The following is a 19072-nucleotide window of genomic DNA, read 5'->3' as shown; positions in this document are numbered from 1 at the left end:
GGTGGTGGCTCATACCTTTGATCTCAGCACTCGGGAGGCAGAGCCAGGTGGATCTCTGTGAGTTTGAGGACAGCTTGGTCTACAGAGCAAGTTCTAGGACAGCCAAGATTACACAGAGAAATCCTATCTCAAAAAAAAAAAAAAAAAAAAAAAAAAAAAAAGAGCTCATGAACATCGTACCCTACTTTACCCGTGTGCGAGTTTGTTTCCCCCAGGGGATTGTGGGTACTGTGTTTGGCCATGCCATGTGCAGGGCAGAGGACAATGTGAGAGTTGGTTCTCTTCTTTTACCATGTAGGTCCAGGGGTTAAACTCAGATCATCAGAGGCAAGCGCATCAGCACCCCCTTAGAATCTTTCCCTTAGAGAGACTAGAAAGCCCTGGTGGTCGGTCAGCTGGGGAACTCCATGCCTTACCAGGGTCTGGGGTTAGAGGACAAGACCAGAACTCTGGTTCATCTGTCTCCGCCTTCTCTATCTTGTGTCATTGTTCTTTGTTTGTTTTTAAATTTACTTAATACATGTGCGCACGTATTTCCCCTACATGTATATCTGCAGACCGTGTGTATGCCTGGTGCCCATGGAGGCCAGAAGATGGCATCATAGGCCTTAGAACTGGAGTCACAGATGTTTGAACTGGGTCCTCTGAAAGACCCAGTTCTTAACCATTCTTAACCACTGAGCCATCTGTCCAGTCCTGTTTTTTTTTTTTTTTGTTTTGTTTTTTGTTTTTTGACAAGGTCTCTTCTCATTCTGGCTGGCCTGGAACTCACAGGTACCTGCTTGTCTCTGCCTCTCAAGTCCTGGGGTTAAAGGTGTGAGCTACCACACCTGAGCTCTCCTCCCCACTCTCTGAGCGGGTCTCAGGTAGCCCAGACTGACCCTGAGGTCACTAGGTAGGCAAGAATGCCTTGGATTTCTGACCACTTCCCTGAGTGCTGTCACCAGGTACGGGCCGCCACGTGTACTTGATGCTCTGTTCGGGCCTGAACCTAGGGCTTTGTGCATGCTAGGCAAGCACTCTCACCCACTGAGCTCCAGCCCTAGCTCCCTGGCTTCACTTCCTATCTGTTTAGTAGCTTGGGCTCCAGTGGAGGAGTTCCATCCTCCAAGAAGCTGGAGAGGTTAGCGTAGACTAGCAATGCTCATTTCAACAGAGCAACTGAGGCCCGCAGAGAGGGAGAGGACTTGCTTGAGGTCACAAGGGAGTTAGAGGTTCAGGATCTATCTATCTAAAAGCAGTTGCATTGGGACAATCCAGCCCTGAGGAGCTCCAGGCCACCAGCAGAGAGGGGTCAAGGTGTGTGAGGCAAGGAGCCACTCACATGGCGGTGGGCAGGTCACTCCGAGCATCCAGGACAAGGTCAGGGACACAGTGCTCATCCTCATTACAGCCGTTCCAGAAGGGCACCTGCAGAGAGAGCCAGTGCAGGTGACTGGAGAGGGAACCATGGCCTCCAACCCTGGAATCTAGAGCCCCCAGCCTTTGTCTCTCCATACCAGACGGGGCTTGGCCTGCCTTGCCATCCCCCAACACACCTCCTTGCTGACTCCTTCCCCCCTGCATAGACCCTCCCTGCTCTAAGAGCGAGCACTCAGCCAGGCTGGCAGCACAGGCTCCCTCTCCCAGCAGCACAGTTCCGGTCAACAGTAACTGCCCATCTGTTGTGTATAAGGCGCTGGAGATGTAGGCTGAGAACGACACAGCATCTGCTCTCGCGTGGGGATGACGGACGTGACCTGGCAGCTATAGTGTGTGATGTGCAAAAAAAGCAGAAACATGAGGACCAGATCTTAGAGGCAGAGGGAGGACTGGCTCTTTGGGCCTGTCTCTGTTTAGGGAAATTTTCAAGGTGGTGACAATGGGTCAGAGTTCTAAAGCACGGCCAGGTAAGCTGGATGCACCAGTGGGCTGGGAAGTCCCAGAGCAAGCTAGAAGTACAGAGGTCCTGAGGCTGAATGCAGGAAATGACTCCATAGTTCAGCACTGTGTAGAGAGAAGCCAGGAAGAAATAAAGAGCCATCAGTTCCCACAAGGCTTTGGGTCATTCATCCCTTTGTACCTGAAGAGTCAGCAAGCACTCTGGCGTGGGAGGGCCCTGCTGGACAAGCATGCTAAGGGAGGTGGGTGGATGGACTGGGAGGGGCCAGGCTAGAGGCAGAGAGACCTGGGGAACTGGCTGGAACACTCAGGAGGGATGAGGACGGCATGGGCTTGCCTAAGGTCTCAGAGGTGGGGTTATTAGGACCTAGAAGCTCTTGGGGCCAAGGGAGGGTCCTGCAGTGTTACCTGATTCTTTTTCACATTCTGCAAGGTAGACAGCACCATCCATTCAGAACCCTAAGATATAGTTCAGGAGCTTGGCTTGGGGAGTGTGCCCTGTGGCTCATCTACAGCACAGCTCAGTAGAAGCTGGGTGCTGAATCCTAGCTCAGTGACAGTCATGGCCATTGGCAGGGATGCAGTCTTGACTGGGAAGGGGTTGGAGGTGGGGTGGGGTTGGGGGAGACAGGAGACCTGGTCTCATTCTCAAAAGACAGACTGGGCCCTTGGTTTGGACACATTGTTAGAGGGACCCAGTTTATACGAAGACACTGTATACTCTTCACTAAGCCTGGGCTGGGGTCCTGGTGGTTCAAGTCTCCAGCCAACCATTCAAGAGGCTCACAGAAAACAGCCAGTCCTCAGAAGTTCCAGCCAGGATGGAGAGGGATGGCTACTGCACTCAGTGTTACAAACTGGCTCGACCCAGGGTCTCGTGTAGTCTAGGCTGGCCTGGAATTTGCTATGTAGCTGACAATGACCTTGAACTTCTGATCTTTCACCTCCTGAGTGCTGGGATTACAGGCATGTGCTGGAGAGGGAACTTAGGGCATTGAGCATGCTAAGCAAGCTCCCTGCCATATAAGTCACATTCCCCAGCCCCTCAGCTCCCCATGAACTGGGTGTGCAGGTGCACACCTGTAACCCTAGAACTCAGGTGGTGCCGACACGACACACTCACGACTCTCGCTCTACCTACCTTTCACCTTTACCCTACTGTATCTCCCTCCCTCCTGGAGACACAGCCAGCTTTCCTGCCTTTAAAGCAGGTTCTCCCCAGCTCTGAACTCTTGAGTCCCGACTCCTCTAAAGTCAAGCCCAAAGCTGCCTCCTGCAGGAAGTTCCCTGTCCACTATCTGGGGTGGCTCAGGTCCTCCATCTCTACCTGGGATCAGGATCTTGGGGCATCAGGGTCCTGGCCTGGGTGACTGCACACGACTCCACCTCACAGGCTTCATGAGTGAGCGCTGTGCACTCATTCATTCCCTTGCTAAGCAGGCTTTGCAATTATGGTGTTAGGAAAGTCAGTGACTGGAAACAGCTTCCCCCGCCAGTGACTCACTCGGGAAAGAGGGACAAGGAGAGCAGACAGGCTTGGTGGGAGGCTGGGAGGGGCTGTGGGAGTGTGGGCAGGACAGTGGGACACTCTGCCGCTGACCCGACAGTCCTATCCCGGTGCTGGAGAAATCCTAGCAAGCACTTCGAGGCTGCAGGCTGGCCTTCGCTTGAGTGCCTGGACTTCAGAAGCTCCAGGTTTCTGAGTGCTGAGATGTGATTATCCTCTTCCTAACTCTTAGGGCCCAGTGTCGCCTTCTGTAAATCCTGCCTGCTCTCCTAGCCCACTTAGACAGAAATGAGGAGACCTTCTTGGGTGGGCTTTCCAGGGAGCGAGCACCCCAAGTTATTAACAGGGGATCCAGGTGCTCCTAGAGCTGGAGGCTAGACGGTGCCGAGGGGCGGGGCCTCTGCCACTGGCAAAGAGGAGGATTTCCTTTGAGATATTTAGTAGCGGGTAGGAAGAGTCCATCACTGTTAGTCACTCAACAAACACAGAAGCAAGCTCACAGTGGCCAAGTCCTCTTCTGCAAATGAGGGAGCGAGAACCAGAGGTCACAGGTCTCTTCTGGGCCTCTGAATTTCCCCAGGAGCCTCAGAGCTTCCCTGGGCAGAGGACATGGGGACCCCACAAAGGAGGCGCGGCCTGCCTTTGCTAGCTGTGGTTCTCTGAGGACAGGAGGCAGGAGGGTGAGGGAAGGACTCCTCTGTACTCATCACACTACGGGTGTGGAGGTGGGTGTGTTTGGCGGAGGCGCGGGACGCACCGACACTCTGAGTGTAGTGGGCCAGCCATGGTCTAGCATGGGGCCGTGGTCAGGGTCCTCTAGGGAGTACTCCACGGAGAAGGTCACTGGCTTCACGTAGTCGGCCGTGTCCTGTGGGGAGAGGAGGGCAGAGTTCAGAGAGGGGAGCGTACCACTTCCTGGACCACAGCTCTAGACATAGAACTTCACCCCTCTAGGCTGGAGGAACGCAGCCTGTGGCCCTCAGAGTAAGCCACTTGGTGGACAGTGGTTCCTGTCAAGGTCTGCAGATGGAAAGTGTGTGCCAGGTAGGAAAGCGTATGCCACTTCGGTGTTTTGAAGTTTCACCACACTCCTGTTCACCCTTCAAAGCCCCAACTCTCCGTGGCTCAAATACACTGGTCTTTGAGGAAGCCTGGCAGGCACCTTCCTCCCCGCTCCAGATCTGTTCCTGCGGCTTCTCCCATGGCACTGAAGCCGCTTAACTGTTCTTTCTGCTCTGTTTTGATTTTGCTTCACTCTATAGCCCAGGCTGGCCCCAAACACAATCTTCCTGCCTCAGGCTCCTGAGAACACCGGCATGTACTACCATGCCCAGCTAAAAATACACCTGTGTGCCTGACTTTCTTCCCCAGTAAGGAATAGTCTAGAAACCTCTTAGCATGGCCCAACCATTGTGATATGGCCTTATAATGCTGAATGAATGAATGAATGAATGAATGAATGAACGAACATGAGAGAACATGTGAACAAGGCAAGGAGATTCCATTTGTCCTGACTATGGATGACACATGACAGGTGCACTCCAAGATATCTAAAAGCACCTGTGCCCTGGAGCTGTGGTCAGCGCACTTGGTATTTCTGTATGGAGGGTTTCTCATTCAGTGATGGGCACCAGGCTGCCACCTCTCTTGGGATGCCACTGGCCCAGGTGCGCATGCCTCTGCCTGCCTTACCCAGTCTTCATCTCCAGCCTACCCTGCTCTTCTGACTTTCTAGGCCTGGGTGGTGGCCCACTCTCTCCTTCATATTCTCAAATGACCTCACTTCTCTGATTTCATCCCTTCTAGATGTGAACATCTGGGAAGGCAAGGATTTGTGGTACAGTGGGCAGTATAGCCATGAGGGCTTTTATCTGGGCCCTGAGGAGGGGTACTGGCCAAGGTTGGCCACACTGCTCTCTGGCTGTCCACTGAGGGCACAGACCTGGCCTGGCGCCAAGGGGGCTCTCACTTCCTACAGCTGTTCCTCCACCCTGTACCCTTCTTGTTGGGCTTAGGGTCTGCTCACAGGCTGCTGGGCTCACCAGGACGTGGAAGTTGATCCTTTGGCAGTGTTCCTGGCCAGAGGAGAGTAAGACAGCCCTGTTGGTGAACTGGTCTCCACCCTCGTCCAGATGTGCCCGTGGCATGTACCGCCTCTCGTCCATGGTGGCATTGTACCTGATGCCTGGGAGAGAGGAGGGCAAGACCAAGCTGGGGCTTCATCCCCATCCTAGACTGTTCACTGTTTAACCTCTGGGCTGGCCTCATCCCTCACAGGCAGCTGGAAGCTAGAAGCTTCCATATGGGGAGCAAGAGATACGGTGTGGAGGAAGGAGCTGAGGACGAGGAGAAAAAGTGTAAGAACAGCGGGAGGGAGGGAGGAAGGGAGGGAAGTGAGCCTGGCAAAGAGGAAAGGCATGGGCTGAGGCTAACCATTGCTCAGCACTGCTGACCAATGACCTCATCAGCCCTTCCTCCAACGCCCTGCCTCACACCATCGGTCTGGGCCTTTAGGAGCATCTCCTAGGGGCTGCTCACTCTAGGGGTGCTCCTCAGACCCATGTCTGTGTTCTGTGGCCTGAGGCCCACAGCCTCTCTCCTTTTAGCCTACAGAAATCTGACAGTCAGGAATGGCACAGTGCCTTCTGTCCCCCATGCAGCCCTCTGATGGCTGTAGTCTTGAATCTTCGTCATAGATGGAACTTCCCAGAAAAGTGCCCAGCCATCAGGCCGGGATGTGTCCTTACCCCCCCCCTTTCTTCTTTGTCTGGTTTTGTGCCTCATCACTGGAAGGGATGCTACCTGTGGTCTCTATTGCACCTGTCACTTCCAGGGCTGTGTGGTCCAAGAGGCAGGTACCTAAATCTAACCTGAGGTAAAAGGAGAGGACCCTTCCCAGGTCCATGCTCCTGTTGGGTGGCCCCTGTGGCCCACATGCCCAGCCCCTGGTTCCCAGCTCCTCACTGCTGGCTCCAGGTTGGCTCCCCAAGTCTACCTGACTGACTCCTGGCCTCCTCTCTGTAGTCTACTGCCTGTCTTTTGTATCCCATTCAAAACACACCCAAGTGATGTTCTTCTGTCCCTGTTCGTCAGCTCCGCCCACTACCGCTCCTGCTCTGCCAGGAATCCCTTGAAAGGAGAGCATCAGAGGAGAATCCTTCGGGCATTGAAGGTGCCCCAGGGTGTGGCCTGGCACTTAGAACCTATTTCAGGAAAGCCCCAGTCTGTGAACCAGAACAGTCACAAAGCCCACAGAGAGACTGGAGCTGGCGGCCCAAGGAGGCTGGTTTACCGACGGTTGCTGTTCGGAAGTGGGGTGCCAGGAAGATGGGCACGAAGCAGAGGAGAGCAGCCAGACAGGTGGCATCCCTGCCGTTGCGCTTGCAGTCCTTGTGGAAGATGTTGATCTTGGACGGCTCGAAGTGGAGGCTGGCGTTAATCTGAACCACCGGGCGGGCCCTGGAGAAGACAGGCAGGTGAGCTCGGGAGGGCTGGAGTTCTCACTGCCTCGCTGGGACCCGGGGACAGAGGTACAGACTCAGATGGGAGTGGAGTCTGTAAGACCTCCCTAGAGGACGTGGTGTGGTGGTGGTGGGGGGGGGCAGAGAGACCTCAGGAAGCTACAGGATGGATTGGCCAAAGAGAGGGTGGATTTCCCTTCATCCTTCATGTCTGGTCCAACATGTATCAGAATACACTGGAGAGAGGGGGCTGGGGAGCTGGCTCAGGGGTTAAGAGTACTGCATTTCCAGAGGACCTGGTTTGATTCCCAGCATCCAACATGTGTGCCAGCCCACAACCATGTGTAACTGCAGTTCCAGGGGTCCGACACCTGCTTCTGGCCTGCATGGGCACCAGTATACATGTGCTGCACAGCCATACATACAGACAAAACATTTATGAAACATAAATTAAAAAGAAGAAAGAAAATATTTTGAGCTGGACCGGTCCAAGGCTTTCTCAGAGGCTCTTACAAAAGGACAGAAGGAACCAGCTCTGTGTCCTGGCCCAGGAACAGACTTGACAAGGTCAGTCTGAGGCTGAGGCCAGAGCTTTGAAGGAGTTTCTGATACTGGGAACTTGGCTTTCCCTGGAAGAGGCTGGAGTTATCAGCCCCAGGGCTGCTGTGTGCTCTAATGCTCTTGAGGTACCATGGGCTCCTTTTGTGCAACATTGCTTGACTAGCTTCCCACACAGACTTCATCCCATTATATGATAGTTTCTGCTGACTTCGTTCCCGGAAAATAGCATAGAAAACACTATGCTTCTAAATAAGCTTGCTCGGCACAAGCCACAGCTTGTGAAAGCCCTCCTGATCCCAAATGTATCTGTCCCCTCCTCTTCTGATCCCCTGGTCCTCTCTCTCAGGACTGAAGAACAATCTGTTGGTCCAGATCAGGAAGGAACAGAGGAGCAAAGCAAAGAAAAAAGGAAAAGAAACCCCACGTCTGGTGCAGAGGATGGAGTCAGCTGGCAGTGCACTTGCCCAGCATGCATGAAGCTCGGGGTTTGACTCCCAGGGTCATGTAAACAAGGTGTGATGATGAGATGGAGTCAGGAGGCTCAGAAGCTCAAAGTCACCCCCGACTTCACAGTGAGTTTACAAAGCAACCAACAAACAAGGAATCCCATGCCAAGGCTGCACCCCAGGTCACACGAACTGAGTGAGGCACGAGTGTGTTTTAACACTGTCTCTCAAGTTTAATCTGCACGCAGCACTACCTCCTACAGATATCTTGTTACAGCACAGATCCAATGCTGTCAGTTGGCATGGACTCCGCAAATCTAATGGGCTCTGGAGTGAGGTTGAGTGGATGGTGCACGGAGCACAGAGAGGGAAAGATTGGAAGTACAGCCAGACGCTGAGAGTGTCAGCGTTAAGATGATGGAAAGCTAACTGACTTCTTCTTCTTCTTCCTTCAAATTTTAAGTTAGTGCGGGAAAACTCTAAATAATGAAATTGACCTTATCAGTGTATATTTAAAAAGCTCCAATCAGCCTGGCATGGTGGCGTAATGCCTTTAACCTTAGCAGAGACAGGTGAATAGGTGAATCTCTGTGAGCTCGAGGCCAGCCTGGTCTATATATTGAGTTCCAGGCTAACCATGGCTACATTCTAAAAGCAGTAGTACACAAGAAAATGCATGGGCTTTTCTAAAACACTGATGTGGAAACACACACACACACACACACACACACACACACACACACACACACAGGAAATGAAGTCAGAGGAGTTGGAAGAAAGAAACCCCTGTATTCCACGTCCATTCTGTGTTGGAGGAGGAAAATGCCTTCTAGAGGAAGAGGCTCAGTGCTCTCTAAGTAGCCTGGGAGGCAGCAGATGGAGAGCTGCTGTAGGGGTCAGAGTGTAGGAAAAGTTGGGGGGGGGCAGATTTTGGACGTGAAAGTGGTCAGAAGTCCTCGAACTCTATTGAGAACAGAGATTAGGACTCTGAGATCACATAGGATGGGAGAGGTTCAGGATTAATTTGGATGACAGTAGTTAAAATCAAGAGGCAAGGTCCCTGAAGCAGATTTTTGAAAGACTCTACTCAAGTAACCCTCAGGGAAGCCCTCTAGTTGTAGAAAGGAGAGGAACGAACCACAAAACCACAGCATTGCCCAGGGCGCCCACTGCTAGGTCCACAAGCCCATCCTCATTGAGGTCCAGTTGTCCGTGGATGCTGCAGCCGAAATGCTGCAGCCCGGGAGCCAGCTCTGAGGCTGCGATTCTCTGCAGGGAGAGGGGAGAAAGGCCGTGTGTACTGTGAGCCCAGGTTAGCTCTAGAGGGGACAGACACAGTTCTGAGCTCCGAGAACCTGGCAGCTGTCTCATGAGAGAAACCCCTACCTTTAAAGTCACTGCTTTAGATGAAAATATTATGTCTCAAAATATTTCCCAACAAGGTTTGGTGGCTCACACTTACAATCCCAGTACTTGAGAAGTGGAAATAGGGTCATGAATTCAAGACCAACACGGGCTACACAGCAAGACCTTGCCTCGAAAATCCAAGGGCTGAAGGTGTAAGGGAGTGGTTATGTGCTTAGCTGGAAGGTACGAGGCCATAAGTTTGATCCTAAGCACCACAAAAAATAAAAGTACTTGGTGAATGTCAATGTATATCACCTGGGAGATTACAAATCCACTGGACTTTCTACCTTGGTGTATTTATTTGACTGTCTTACTAGTAAAATGTGTAGGCAAATTCTCTAGACTGGATACAACTATTTGGATCATCAATTCACAACTGTAGGTATTTGCACTGGGCTCTATCAACAGTCAGTCAGGGAAGGGAGAGGGCTCCCGGGGCCCCACCCTTTACCGCTGAACCAGAATCTATCGATAGATTCTGGGAGAGAGACTCATTGTCTTTTGTTGTGTACCTGCTGGTGGACCACCAGGCTCAGCACACAGCTCCCATGTCACACAGATGGCCCTGGTAAATCTTAGCTGGGGTTCCCAAAACAAAATAAATAGATATGTATGAGTGAGGGGTGTGTGTGTGTGTGTGTGTGTGTGTGTGTGTGTGTGTGTGTGTGTGTGTTGGGGGGTGGACAGAGGTTGTAGGGAGGTGAGAATGGTTAATATGCATGGTGCACATATGTGAAATTATAAATAAAATGGATGGACCAGATGTAGTAGCACACACCTTTAACACCAGCTTGGGAGACAGAGGTGGGTGGATCTCTGTGAGTTTGAGGCCAGCCAGGGCCACATAGGTCAACCTTTTCTCTAAAACATAAAAAAAAGAAAAAGAAAGAAAGAAAAATAAAAATGGGGTTGGAGAGATGGCCTAGTGGTTAAGAGTACTTGTTGCTCTTACAAAGGACCCAGGTTCGATTCCCAGCACCCATATGTTACCTCACAGCCATCCCCTATATGTCAATTCACAGTCATTTATAACTCTAGTCCCAGGGAATCAGACATCCTCTTCTGACCTCCATGGGCACCAGGCATGCATGTGGTACACATACATACATGTGGGCATCATTCATACACAAAATAAATAAATATTTTAAAAAAGCCCTGGCTACCCTTTCAGAGGACCTGGAATTTGTTCCTAGCACCATGATGATCTGTAACTCTAGTTCCAGGATCCAATGCTCTCTTATGGCCTCCTTGGGCACTGTAAACACATACATGTAGGCAAAGCATCCATACACATAAAATAAAAAGCCAATTCTTTTAAAAAAGAGAAAGAGTATGGGCAAAATTATGATGACTTCGAGGCTGAGCAAAGTCAGATTTGAGCTGGGGTGGGTCTGTTTGTAGCAAAAATGGAGCCCAGCTGGAAGTGTCCCAGTCACAGGGTTTCCTGTTGGGGTAGTAATGTTTGGTGTCTGGGATTTTAGTTGGACTGATGTCAAGGATAAAGGTGTGTATGGGGATAGGATGAGGGACATCCTGAACATCAGTGTACCCACGTCAATCTTTCCACTTGAGGCAGGCACAGCTAGGAAAGACAGGATCCTTCCTGCAGGAGGGCATGGGTGCCGCTCACATTCCCCACCTTCTGCTCTACCCAGTCTCCGCAGAGCCCCACCTGTATGGGCTTCTTCAGGATGCTGCTTTGGAAGCCATGGAAGATGTAGATGGCCCCTCTGTGGCCGTCTTCTAGAGGGGCACCCACCACCACATCATTGTAGGAATCTTGGTTGAGGTCTTGAACAGAGGCAATGCATGACCCAAACCGGGCGTTCTGGTAGCTGTGGGAATCCTTCAGAGTGCCGTTATAAACAAACCGGTTCTGCAAAACCAAGGCAGAGGAGAGGCTCAGGGAACTGGGCACAGGCTCTGGGATCCTGACTTCCTCTGCCTGTACCAAGTGGCTTCTCCTCACTCCATTCCCCAAACCCTTCCCGATGACAGGAGCCCAGAGAGTAGAGCCCAGGGCAGAGAGGCTCCTGTCCTTCCCGGCTGGGTCCTGCAGGTGGTACTGGCCCTCGTGGGAACCTGGGATCCCTCGAGGTTGACCAAGTCAGAGTAGGACTCTGATGCCCTACAGAACTGCCTGGTCCCTCCTGGCCACAGTACCTGTCTCAGGTTGTAGACATACACCTTGCCTCGCTCTCGGTTCTCGCTGAAGTACATGGGGGCGCCCACCAGCAGAACATCAGTCACTCTGTCGTCATCGATGTCCACTGAGGTGATCTCACTCCCAAAGTAGGAGCCTATCTGCGGCACATGGATGGGAGAAGGATCGAGCTGGGTCCCCAGGTCTCACACTGACAGCCCTGGCCAGGAACCTGGGTCGTCTTTTGACCTGGAATGTTTGGGGTCCTGGTGAGCCCTCCCTTCTCATGCCCACCTTCCCCTTTTCTCCTCTGGGCAGACTTACCTGCTTTTAGGGTATCCTTGTCTCTTTCCCTATCTCAGTTGGCAGCTCCTTCCCACCCTCCTATATTTCTATTACTTAACTTTAATTATGGTTACTTATCCTTCTGAGCAGTGACATATTATAATGGCAAAAAGGGAAACTACAAAAAATTTAGGAAGACAAAAATGAGTTACCCATAGTGCCAACATTCAGACACAGCCAGCATAAGTGTTCTCCTGTGTTTATCTCCACTCTGCTCTGCAGTCTTTACATGGCCAGCTCTTATATATAAAGGTGTTCTTATTGTTACAACGAGACTGCTCTTCATCTGTCCTGATTATTAGATATAACAATGTTTCCAGAGCCTTTCTCCATGACATATTTTTCCTCATAAAGGCCCCATTTTAAAAATTATTCTTTGAGAATTTTCAGACACGTATGTAACAAAACATAATCCTATCCACTCTCCAGTTCTCCCTTCCAATTCCCCCCAGGTCTCCCTCCATCATCTCCCCTCAACATCGTCTCTTCTTTCTTTAAAAAGCAACCCACTAAGCCGGGCAGTGGTGGCGCATGCCTTTAATCCCAGCACTCGGGAGGCAGAGGCAGGCGGATCTCTGTGAGTTGGAGGCCAGCCTTGTCTACAAAGTGAGTTCCAGGACAGCCAGGGCTGTTACAACCTACTAAATCCACTTAGCATTGCCCACGTGTGTACTAGTGGCCACACCCCTCAAGAATGGACTCTCCTTCATTCAGCAACTATCAATGGCTAATAACTCATCGGTTAGGGGTGGGGCCTCATGAGCTCCTCCCCTACCTGTGCTGGAATTGGGGGGGGGGTTGATCTTGTGCAGGTAACCTTAGAGGCTGTGAGTTCATGGGCGCAGTAGCCAACCGTGATGGATCATTGTTTTGTGATGTGATGGCTGCTGATTCAGAGTGAGCTATGTCCCCTGATGGGTTTAATCAAGTCACAGTAGTTAGTTCATTTCCAAGTGTCGTGGAGCACACTGGCACTCCCATTGCCAGTGGTGACTGATGCTTTCTCTTGCCCATCTGAGTGCTCACTCTCTTCGTCTCCGTCCTTCAGTGTAGCACTTCCCACGTGGGTGGGGGCACTCTCCACCATTCATTAGAGACTGAGGAACCCCCTGGCTCTACTTCCACCTCTACCATATGCATCCTGGTATTGGCCAACACCTCATTTGTTCCTTGACTGCTCCTCCTCTACGCTGGGCTCCGAACCCACCTTGTGGTGGCAGCCTGGCCTCTAACCCCTGGCCATGTACAACCTGGTGTTTGGGATAAAGCCGAAATTCTTCAGCGAGTCACTACAGGATCTGCCTCCCTTCCCAGTCTCTGCTCTGCTGTCCTGGCTCCCAACATCGAGCCTCCCCCACCTGTCTCTTTCCTGCCATTCATCAGCTACTTCTCTTCCCTAAGGCCCACTTCCCTCTCTCTGTTTTCCCCTTTCTTACACCCACCCCCCTGCCCTGCAGACACGCAGGCTTCAGATGATGCTTCACTTCCTTGTAGAAGGTGTCTCTGACCTCTCCACCCCACTGTCTGTGACGAGTGTGTGCCACCTCTATGAGGGTCTGCTCCCCCCATGGGAGCCTCCTGAGGGTAGGCCTTTGTAGGCTTCGGGATCATGCCTGGCACACAGGATGGGCTCAGTAAATGCTTAGAAGAGGGAACAGCATCCTGCCTGTGGTAGGGCCCTGTGTGAGACACTCTACAGCCTTGGGTTAGCTCATGGGTGCACCATGCTGTTAGGAGGCAGTGTTAAACCCAAGGCTTGGTGTGCTAGTCTTCCACTGAAATTACATCTCAGCCCGGTTTGTTTGTTTATTTGTTTGTTTGTTTTTTCATTTTACATGGGTTACTTGAAACCCAGGGAATTCCAGTTGCCTGGCCAGGGTCAGAAGCCTGATGATTGCTGGGCCAAGCTGCTCTGACACCAGAAGTCTAATGTTTCTTCTGCCAGGACCTCCAGGCATAAAACCATGTAGCTCTGGCTGTCCTGGAGCTTGCTATGTAGACCAGGCTGGCCTTGAACTCACAGAGATCTGCCTTCTTCTCCCTCCCAAGTGCTGGGACTAAAGGAGTGCACCATGGTGCTCAGCTCAGAAGTCTATTCTTAAGTTTAAAGACTTCAGCATGGGCTCGTGATGTGGCTCCGTTGGTAGAGTGCTTGCCTAGGATGCTGAAGCCCTGGGGTGATGGTGCTTGCCTATAATCCTAACACGGGAGACGGAGGCAGGAGGATTGGGACTTTAAGGCAGTCCTCATCTATATAGTGAGTTTAAGGCCATCCTGGGCTACATTAGACCCTGTCTCAAAAACAAAACAAAAAACCTTTAAGGAGGAAGATGAGAATACACACAGAAGAAAAAGGAAATAGTGAGCCCGGGCCGGGGTAGGGAAGGGAGAGAGGTGTCTCCATAAAGTAATTATAAGGCAGACAGGAAAAGTCAACTGAATCTGTGGCTTCAGCTGTGTGGGTCACACTAATCTGGAATCACATAATTTTGCTGCCTTCAGCACTATGGGTTCTTGTTTAGGTGTTGTAGGTGGAGCCCGTCAGGAAAGAGTCTTGAGTTATCAGCATATTCCCTGCAGTTCCCAGGTCTAGCCTTTCTTCCTGAAGGAGCTAGCCCTGAGTGGACTGGATAGGGCTGGATCAGGGTGGATGGGGTGGAGAAGGATGGGGCAGAGTTCGCCAGTCTGAACATGAGGGGCATACCAGTGCCCCATTGGCCTGGAAGAAGGGTAGGAGAGTCCTGACCCTCTGTAGCTAGGGCTTCAGTTGATAGGAGAGGAGTGTGTCCTGGTGACAGGACAAGGCAGGAGACACTGTAGGATGGGGCTATTCTCAGGCTTCAAGTCATTCGAGAAGGCAGGCCAGGGCCTGGGTGGGGCTTAGCTGGGGGCCAGGGTACTGACAGGGATGCTGTCAGTCAGGAGATGCCAAGGCCTGGTCTAGGGGCTGTTGGGAGTTAGGAGGTGACATAATGCAATAGCCTGGGTTCTTAATGTAACCTGGTCAGTAACCTGCTGTACGATCCCGGAGAAGCTGTGTTGCTTCCCAGGACCACGGCTTCCTTGGCTGCTGCAGTGATTCATTTTGTTCCTACCACCAGTGCTCACTCTCCAGAGCCTTCTAATTGGTATCAGAACCATCTGACACAGCCTGCCACACAGCTGGTTGTCAGCCACATCTCAAGTGGGACCGTGGCACCAGCAGTGAGCTTTACTTCCAGGAAAAAGGAAGAAGCCAGTGTCCCCGTGGGTCTTGCTGTGGGGTGAAGGGATGACACAAAGCAGCTCAAGGAGGGTGACTGTCCTTTTAGGATACCCCAGGGCCAGGAGAAGCCCAGGCCAGGTTGCTCTACCCTGACACTGCCTGGAGCCGCTGTTCCTGAGCACACGAGGCAGGGACTGACCCGGCAGGCTAGCCACAGAGCTCACCCAGCACTGTAGAGACAAGAGGTCCATAAGATGGAGGGAGGAGGTTGCCACAGGCTCTCCTCAGGAGCTGGCCTGGCGTTGAGGGGAGGGGACAGTGCAGGTTCTATGGCTGTTAGGGTGGTAACTTTTTGCAGGCACCTTCAATCATAGAGAGAATTGGACCTGTGCCCTCTACATAGTGGGTGTGGGACCTTCTTACTGCGAGGGGAAAGCCCTTTACCCACTCTGCCTAGGTCAGACCCTAGCTCTTGCCCAGAGCCTGCCCCCTGCAGCCGGCCCTCCATTACCTGCTCGCCCCGAAGAGCCTGGTGGATGGTGAGGCTGCGGTTGTTGTGCATGGTGAACAGAATGACTTTGCCCGTATGGTTGAACCTGGGGGCTCCGGCCACATACACCCGCCCTTGCTTGGAGGACACGACCGATGTCACTGTGTACCCTGCCAAAGGAAGGAACGGACTGATCTCTGGGCCTGGGTGCTCAGTACACCTTGCCGTGTTTTGGCATGGGGCACAACCAGGCCCGAGGAGGAATAGTGAGTTCTGTTTCCTTTGAGCATGTGGGTTAATACAAAGGGCCTGGAGATGTAGCTCAGTGGAGAGCAGTATGATTGGCCTATGCAAGGCCCAGTGCTTGATCTCCGGCCCACAAACCAAACAGAATTATTTAATAAATGGGAGAATGACTGTTGACAAAACTTGCACTTTGTCCTAGGGGAGGCAGGCCCGGTGGGATGCAGCTGCAGCCTGGACCTGAAGCTTTAAGGACCCTGACAACTGACAGAGAGTCTAGAAGCTTCCACCGAAGCCTGCTTATGTTATAGGGGACCGTCCGTCACTTATTCTGTGTGTTCAGAAGCTGGTGTGGAGTGTGTGATGCAGGGAGAAGTTGGCCTTGTAGCTAGGCCTGGAGTCAGCTACAGGTACAGATGGGCCCCTCAGTCTGGGGCTGTCCTCACCCTCTGTCACCAGCCACCCTCCCACGGGCCTCACCTAGGTATGCGCCATGGTTCTTCAGCTCCTCCGGGAACTCCTTAAGGTAGGACTCTCGGTGAGGAACCACCTTGCCTGCACTCGTCTCTTTCAGTACCGCCCCGTTCCAGTCGTAGGCTCCCACGGCTCCCAGGAGGATCCCATCCTGGCACCAGGGAAGAACATGGCATCAGACCCTGTTTCTAGGGACCTCTTGCTGAAAGCACCCAGGTCTTGCCAACTCTGAGGCACCACTAGTCACCTGGGGTACCTTTGCCAGGGTGACATAGAAACCCAGCTTCCATCTGGGCCTCTTGTCTTATGGACAAGCCCCAGAGACCATCGTGCTCTGTCTCATCCTTAGCAAAATGGGTCAAGCTGATCTCAAGGGCGTGAATTTAAAAGCAGATAAAGGAACATTCTAGAAATAAACTCCAAACCCAGGACAAACCTTCCACATCTCTGATCTCTTGTTACCTACCCACCCCAACACTCCTTCAAGCCTTGCTGTCCACCAGTGACTGTGGAGGCCCACAAAGGTTCCCAGTGAGATCTGAGCTTGCTTTATCCAGCAGAGCTGCATTAGAGGATGACTGGACCACGTGTGTGGTTACCAGGTGATTGGAAGGGTCTGCGCTTGGCTGTGCTAGGGGAAGGTCTTTTGCTCCACCCCTTGGCATTCTTATAAAAAGTCCTTTAGAAGAGACAGAAGGGGCTGGTCGATAATGATCCAGGACCTCCTGAGGCTATCCTGTGTTTCTGTCTTTTCTCTCCCCTCTATCCTTCTATCTAAATCTCTTATCCCTCTCTCCAGAGCACCCTGGGGGGAAAAGTGGGAGCCGGTCTCGCACAGGTGACTTGAGTCCCAGGGAAGGCAGAGTTCCACTTTCTAGGAACCGAGAGCTGTGGAGCGGAAGCAGAGTGGATCTAGACAGGTTGGGCAGATAAGCCAGGGCCGTGGAGTTTGTTTCTTCACTGATTTGGAAGGTGTCTCTTGACCTACCCATTAGCTGCAGGACAGCGCATGCTGCCATTCCTAGGTGTGAAGGCAGCAAGTGTCTATATTCCTGACTATCTGGTCATTTGCTGAGAACTGGGTCCCTGTACCCTCCCACCCCTGGTGTGAGCAGCCCACATGACTAGTGGGCATAGGAAGGCAAACAGCAAGCTCTGAAGGCGGGGGAACAGTACCTGGACAGCAGTACAGGAAGAGGGTGGTAAGAATAGTACCTCCCCTCCCCCTGCAGCCCCCAGAGATTCAGGGGAGGGGCGGCTACCCTGTATCTTAGCTTTGGGCTTTCCTTTTCTTTTATGCAAAGGGTTTCTCCTGTTTAAGGGGTTGGGAAGCGGGCTCAGTCAATGAAGTGCTTGCTTTGAAAGCACAAGGACCTGCGTTCTGTCCTGGGGACTCCTGTGACAAACGGCTGAGCATGGCGGCATGTGCCGCAGACTCGGTGCTGGGGAGGCAGGAGCAGGTGGTCCCGGCTTGCTGGTCAACCAGCGTAGCCTACTTGGTGAGCTTAAGGCTAGTGGCAGACTCCTCCTCCATACAAACAACAACCACAAAAATGTGGAAACCTGGGGTTGTTCCCTGGCTTCAGTGTTCCTGGGATGTGACTCAGTAGTAGAGTGGTTGCCTGGCATGGGCAAAGCCCTGGGTTCCATTCTCTGCACCACATAAACTGGGCATGACGGTGTACACCTACAATCCCAGCACTCGGGTGGTGGAAGCAGAGGGATCTAAAATCAAGGTTATCTTTGGCTACACAGTGACTTTGAAGCTAGCCTAGGCTCTATGAGATCCTGTGTGTGTGTGTGTGTGTGTGTGTGTGTGTGTGTGTGTGTGTGATAGAACTCAGGGCCTGACCTGTGCTTTGGACTTTTGCAGTACAGGCAGGTTAAGGTTACCTTCCCACTAACCCTCCATGAGCCCAGCTTGGCTGGCTGAGTTCAAAGATTCCCCTGCCATTTTAAAGAGGCAAGTTGATCTTATCCAACAGTTGAAAAGGCCAGTTCTCCAGAGGGAGAAGTTCCCCTGTGGAATGCCTTTGCAACTATAAATAAGCTGTCCTGGGGAGCGCCTGATGCTCTGTCACACTCAAAGTCTACTGCTCTCATTAGCTCCTGCTCCACTCAGCTGGGAAGCACTGGCGGTGGGCTGCACCAAGACTGAGGTCCGGACCTCAGATTCCTGTTGTCCATCATCACGGCCAACATTCCTTGCTGTTGGTGTATGCTGCTCCTTGGTGGAGTACTTTCTCATCCAGTCCCAAACTCCCTCTCCCATGGGAGCCCATGGGTCCCCGGGAGGGGCAGACTACACTTGAGGTTCAGAGACAGGGAGAAGCTTTCCTAAAGTCACACAGCAGATCAGAGGCAGGGCTGGGTCTTTGGCCAGGGTGAGTGGGGTAGAAAGCAAAATCCCCACTGATTCTCCAAAGCCCCTCGTGACTCCTGCTTCTGCTTTTCCACCTGAGCTGCCCTGAGAGGAGGGCCACCCTTCCTTCCTGTCTGCTTGCCGAGTCCAAGTTTGTGGCTGCATGCTGGACTTGTTGGCTTCTGCAGAGGGTTTTGAAGAGGTGTTGTGGGCTTTGCTGACTGCAGGGACCTCTGGTGCGCTGAGAAAGGCCAGCTCCACATGAGAAGGCCCTTTCCACCCTCCCCGTGTGGAGTTTGAGAACTACCCTGGACTTCAGGAGGGAGAAGCAAGGCGAGCTCCTGTCTCACCTGTGCCATTGGACCTTGGGTCCATCTGTGAGAGACTTTTCCCCAAAATGGCTTTGTTGGGGACAGGTGTACTAGGAAGTGTGTACATGAAAGCCATCAAAACAAACCTCCCCATGTCACGGTCTTTTCCCAGCTGAGGGGCTCCCAGGCATCCAGAGTCTGGAGGGAAAAATCTAGAATATCCATGGGAAAAAGGC

At 52.3% G+C, this 19072-nt stretch overlaps 1 protein-coding gene across 1 annotated transcript in view; it reads right to left on the bottom strand.

The window, feature by feature from the left end:
* Itga11 (integrin subunit alpha 11) overlaps window positions 1-19072 on the bottom strand; it is a 148140-nt gene that overhangs the window by 13064 nt on the left and 116004 nt on the right. Inside the window, exons 12-20 of the mRNA XM_059269045.1 lie at window positions 16170-16314; window positions 15468-15616; window positions 11427-11567; window positions 10936-11139; window positions 8995-9125; window positions 6681-6847; window positions 5431-5573; window positions 4146-4256; window positions 1325-1410 (exon numbers count right to left, since the gene is read on the bottom strand). Of these exons, the coding sequence (XP_059125028.1) occupies window positions 1325-1410; window positions 4146-4256; window positions 5431-5573; window positions 6681-6847; window positions 8995-9125; window positions 10936-11139; window positions 11427-11567; window positions 15468-15616; window positions 16170-16314 (1277 nt within the window). The remainder of the gene's footprint in view (window positions 1-1324; window positions 1411-4145; window positions 4257-5430; window positions 5574-6680; window positions 6848-8994; window positions 9126-10935; window positions 11140-11426; window positions 11568-15467; window positions 15617-16169; window positions 16315-19072) is intronic.

Source organism: Peromyscus eremicus, chromosome 7 (genome assembly GCF_949786415.1).
Source record: "Peromyscus eremicus chromosome 7, PerEre_H2_v1, whole genome shotgun sequence".
In the NCBI taxonomy this organism is placed as follows: domain Eukaryota; kingdom Metazoa; phylum Chordata; class Mammalia; order Rodentia; family Cricetidae; genus Peromyscus; species Peromyscus eremicus.
This window is presented reverse-complemented; position numbering and strand designations above follow the sequence as displayed.